The 4,749-nt window shown below is 52.9% G+C and overlaps 1 protein-coding gene across 1 annotated transcript; it reads right to left on the bottom strand.

Moving 5' to 3' along the window:
- Window positions 1-2,094: 2,094 nt before the first annotated feature.
- On the bottom strand, window positions 2,095-4,528 carry LOC123141003 (uncharacterized). The gene has a single exon (XM_044560258.1). It carries the CDS (start codon window positions 4,419-4,421, stop codon window positions 2,289-2,291), a length of 2,133 nt encoding a protein of 710 aa, XP_044416193.1. The 5' UTR covers window positions 4,422-4,528; the 3' UTR covers window positions 2,095-2,288.
- Between the last annotated feature and the right edge of the window lie 221 nt (window positions 4,529-4,749).

Here is a 4,749-nt window from a genome sequence, read left to right as displayed (position 1 = left end):
TCTCATCTATCTTTTTCTATCTGACAAGGTGGTATTAATCTTACTACGTCCCCAACTAGCTCTGGTGTTTGAATCGTCATCCCTGCTGCGTCGCCCAGCTGGGCCTAAATCCACGTAATATGGGCCTATTTTTTAAATAAAGTTATATGGGCCAGCTGGTCCTGTGGGGTAGTGGTTAGCGTAAAATAAAAATAGGTTTCGTATACATCAACAGCTAGCTAGCGCTTCTCATACGTACGTCGTCGATCGGTCGCTACTATAGCAGGAGCAGCCCGGATAATTTTCGTACGTCTGTCGCCAAGCTGGGCCTCGCCAGTGTGTTATGGGCCAACTGGTCCTGATGTGCTGATGTAACAACTTTTAAGGATGCCACCAACTGAGCTATTTTTCTTTGTGCAAAAAAAGGCCAGTATTCTAAGTCATAGTCCCACATTGCTTTTTGACATCAAATCACACCTATTTATATACACATGAGTTGCCACAATCAACAAGCCATGGCATCAATAAATAAAAAGAGGGTTCGCTTAAGAGAAACGAAGAAATTAACTCAGCCTCGGAAAGAAGCATGGGGTGCCTGCCGGGCATGCGCATGCATGTCCAATCAAAATGCGACGCTGCATGTGTCCCCATGAAACGGCTCGACCAGAATTATGAGCCAAATCAACCTGCTACTCTTGGTGAGAAATCGTTCATGCATTTAAAATTGTTAGTGTGGTTTTAAGAAAAGTTTTCACATATTAAAATAATGTTCATATAAATTGAAAAATGTTCACCCTTTCTCAAAAAATGTTCATGTAATTCTAAAAAGTGTTCACATACATACAAATATCCGTAATTTAAAAAATATTTATACTCTTTAAAAAGGTCCATGTGATTTAAAAAGTCTTTATGTGTTTTAAATGGAAGGTTGATGCATTTTGAAAAACAACATGTACAATTTAAAAGTGAATGGGTGTATGAGGGACGACGTATGGACTAGGTGTAAGCCGTAGAACGGGAAGGGCGACTGTCACGTCCAACTTGAGGAGATTAGTTTTAAAAGTATTAGACATTGACTTGTGATGGCGTGGTTCAATGTCAGCTGCGCGCGGAGTAATCGAGATCATCATCATGGGATCAACCACGTGGAAGGCATTGCGTTCTGACAGATTAAAATACTCTTCAAAATATTTAACTATCAGACACTAACTCAAAATATAACATGTTATATATGAAAATTTCCCGAGAAAAAATGTGTATAAATTTTAAATATATATACATGCATACCTGAAAAATTCTTTCAATGGACTATTTTTTTACGTCGCATTCATTCGAGTAAGGCACTCAGAGTAAAACAGATCGTGGCTCGAGTCATTAAGATGGCCCTCAAAGTAGCCCTTAACCTCCACCTCTCCTTTCTAACTGGCATCTGCTCAGTATGATGATGAAAACCACAACCTCGTGTACATAATAAAACTTGCAAAAGGATGAATAGGTTGATGACAATGAGAGGACGGAGCAATTGTGATAAGTGACGAAATATAATTTTTGTTACCCGTTGCAACGCACGGGCTTTTTTGCTAGTATCAATAATAGCTATTGGTTGGAGTGGCAGGAGCGTGTGCAGACTAGGGTGTGATTGCGAGTTCTAATCCTGTACGGCGCACTGCATCAGTGCATTTTTTTGTCGCCCGAAGGAAAAAGACAAATAAGAAAGAACCTCTGCGGATGTCACAGTATTTCGCCATCTGAGTATACTAGCGTTAATAATTAATAAGATGTCAAATAAATCTAAGGTTCCATGGCCTCTTATCTTTTTGCCATCTGAGTGTATTTACAAATGTTCTCCTACGAAACTGCGAAAGTTTCATGAAAAAAGAAACTTTGTGGACAGTTTCTCTCGTTAGTCTATTCCTCGTTCAGTGTCAGTAAAAGTTTGTGCGTTCTGGCACACAGAAACATTACAATTTGGCTCCTGTGAAACAGCTCTCCCAATGCATGCCAGCAAGGTGAACTTCCATGTTCGAATGCAGAAAAGAAGCTACCAAACACCATTGATCATTCAAACATTCCAATCATCCTACCCAAGCATGATTATCAACTCAAGCATATGATTTTCAACATAAAAAATTGCACGCATAATTTTGGTTCAAATTCGAAAAAAAAAAACTAATCATCAAACAAAGTAAACTAGCTGTTCACAGTTCTGAAGAAGAAACTAATCGAACACCACGAATTCTGAAGAAGAGGAAGCTAATCGAACACCACTAACATTCTAACTAAGCTGATGACAACCGGCAAGTACTGATCTAGTCGTACACGGTCAGCTTCTGGTACTCGTCGCCGGCGATGGCCTGCATCATGATGGCCTCGGGGTTCACCACGCCGTCGTTCTGCAGGAAGATCTTGAGGAAGTTCTTGGAGAAGCCGCTCACCATGGCCACCCCCGGCTGCGTCGACGTCACCGGCGTCGACTTGGAGTCGCGCAGGTTCCAGAAGATGATCTGCGGCACCACGTCGCCGTACCCGGCGTCCCTGAACTTCTTGCAGATCACGTTGTAGTCAGTGTCCCAGGACCCGGACGATCGCCGCGATCCGTATCCGTAGTATCCACCGCCGCCGTGCCCCGACGCCTTGTTGAACTCCATGTCGCTGTACACGAAAACGGTCCTGATCATCTTCTCCGGCGCCAGCCGGGCGTTCACAGCCGTGCGGAGGATCTGGTCGAACACCGCCTGGAAGTTGGTGCTCATGTTCCATTGCATGCGCTTAACGAAGGCCATCTTCTTGGCAAGGGTCTTGCCCTTGATCAGGTGGATCTCGGGGGTCGAGCTGAAGGTGATCACCTTGCCCGCCCATGGCTCCTCGCTGAGCTCCGACGTGAGCACGCCCAGCGCAACGCACACCTCCATCGGGGTGCCGTTCATGCTGCCAGACACGTCGCAGACCGAGATGCAGTTGCGCAGCGACCCCTTGGAGCGGAGGTCGTCCACCATGCGGCGCCACTGGAGCTCCGACACGTTGTCGTCCTCGCCGCGGTAGGCGGCCGCGGCGATCTCGTGCGGCAGGAGCGCGCCCGCCGAGATCTTGGCCTTCCCTTCCTCCACGTCCTCCAGGTACTTGTCGAAGCGCGCCTCGTCGTGCTTCTTGAAGAGGAACTTGTAGCGCCGCATGGCCACCGAGGCCACGCGGTTGTAGGGCAGCTCCGACCACCGCTGCGCACTCATGTACACCTCCGGGAGCTCCAGGACCTTGCGCAGCGGCACGAGCACCTCGCGGCGGAGGCGGCGGATGGCCTGGTACGTGTAGTGGTCATCCGAGAGCTGGGCGAGCTCAGGCTCCGAGTCGCGCGGGAAGAGGCGGCGGGCGATGGCCTCGCAGAGCAGCGTGGTGCGATCAAACGACGAGCCCGGCGTGGGGCACCACTTGGCGGCGAGCCCGATCTTCCTCTTCTTGCCTTTGGGGGCCAGCTGCTCGAGGTCCGAGGCAAGGAGCGCCGCGAAGAACTCGGCGACGGCGTCGAACAGAAAGCGGTAGGCGCGGTCGCCGTAGTACGTCTCCAGCGACTGCACGGCGAGCTTGGCCACCTTGCGGACCTTCTTGGACATCCGCCGCGGCTTGTTCGCCGTCTTCTCCGCATCAACCTCCATCGCCTCCGGCTTCGGCTCCTCGACCGCGACAGGGGCGGTCTCCACCTCCACGGGCTTGCCCTTGCCGAACTTGGAGAGGGCGGCCGAGAGGAAGTCGCTGAAGGTGGCCTTGGCGGGCTCGGGCGCCAGCTCGCGGGCGCGCTTCCGGCCGGCGAGCCTGGCGCGGAGGCCCTCCCGCTGCTGGGCCAGGGCCTTGGCCTTCCTGCGCACCTTCTCGTCCTCCACTCCGGCCTTGGCGACCTTGCGCACGTCGGCGCCGTGGATGAGGCGGAAGAGCAGCTCGGGGAAGTCCTTGAGGTAGCCGAACTCGGCGAGCGCGGCGACGTTGCAGGCGAGCGTCCTGGGGTGGTTCTCGTGCATCCAGAGCGCGGCGGCGTAGAAGCCCTCCTTGTCCGACTTGCCGGTGCCGCGCACGCCGCGGAGGTTGCAGGCGAGCTTGAGCGCCGTGAGCGCGTCGTGGGTCCAGGCGGCGGCGAGCAGGGAGCGCACGCGCTCGGGCGGCGTGTCGGGCACCACCTGGAAGAAGAAGTCGAGGCAGGGGTTGCCCGAGTTGGCGTACGTGGCGGAGCAGTTCTCCGTGAGCGCCCTCCGCGGCTTGAGCGCGGCCTTGATCTCCTCGGCCGACGGCGCGTTGAAGGCCGCGTCCAGGAGGTCGAGGAACGGGTGCGACGCGTCGGTGTCAGCACTGGCGGCGGCGGCGGTGGCAGGGGACGGGCGTGCGGCGCGGATGAGGGGAGGGCCGAGGAGGAGGCACGGCGCCGCGGCGGCGGCGGGCTCTGTCTCCGTCGCCATGGCTGCTGCCGCGCTAGGGTTTCGGGGGATCGATCGGGCTCGGGGAAGATAGGATGATCTGACGGGAGGAGGGAGGCAGGCGGCTGGGTTCGTTTGTTATATGGGGCGAGGCTGGATCTGGTCCGTCGCAGATTCGTTTTGTTTCTTCGCGTTCGCATGGGCCTCTTGCTGCAAACCGACTTACCCCTGTCATTATGCGTGGTTGTTAAGTTTGGTTATAACTAGTAGAATGCAATTTTGTTCTGATTGCATACAAAACTCGATAATTTTTTGGCCCCTTCCAACGACATCACCTCGACACCATTGCTAATGGAGTCCTTTTGTCCAT

Source organism: Triticum aestivum, chromosome 6D (genome assembly GCF_018294505.1).
Source record: "Triticum aestivum cultivar Chinese Spring chromosome 6D, IWGSC CS RefSeq v2.1, whole genome shotgun sequence".
Lineage (NCBI taxonomy): Eukaryota > Viridiplantae > Streptophyta > Magnoliopsida > Poales > Poaceae > Triticum > Triticum aestivum.
The sequence above is the reverse complement of the archived record's forward strand: the minus strand, read 5'-3'. Positions and strand labels throughout refer to the sequence as shown.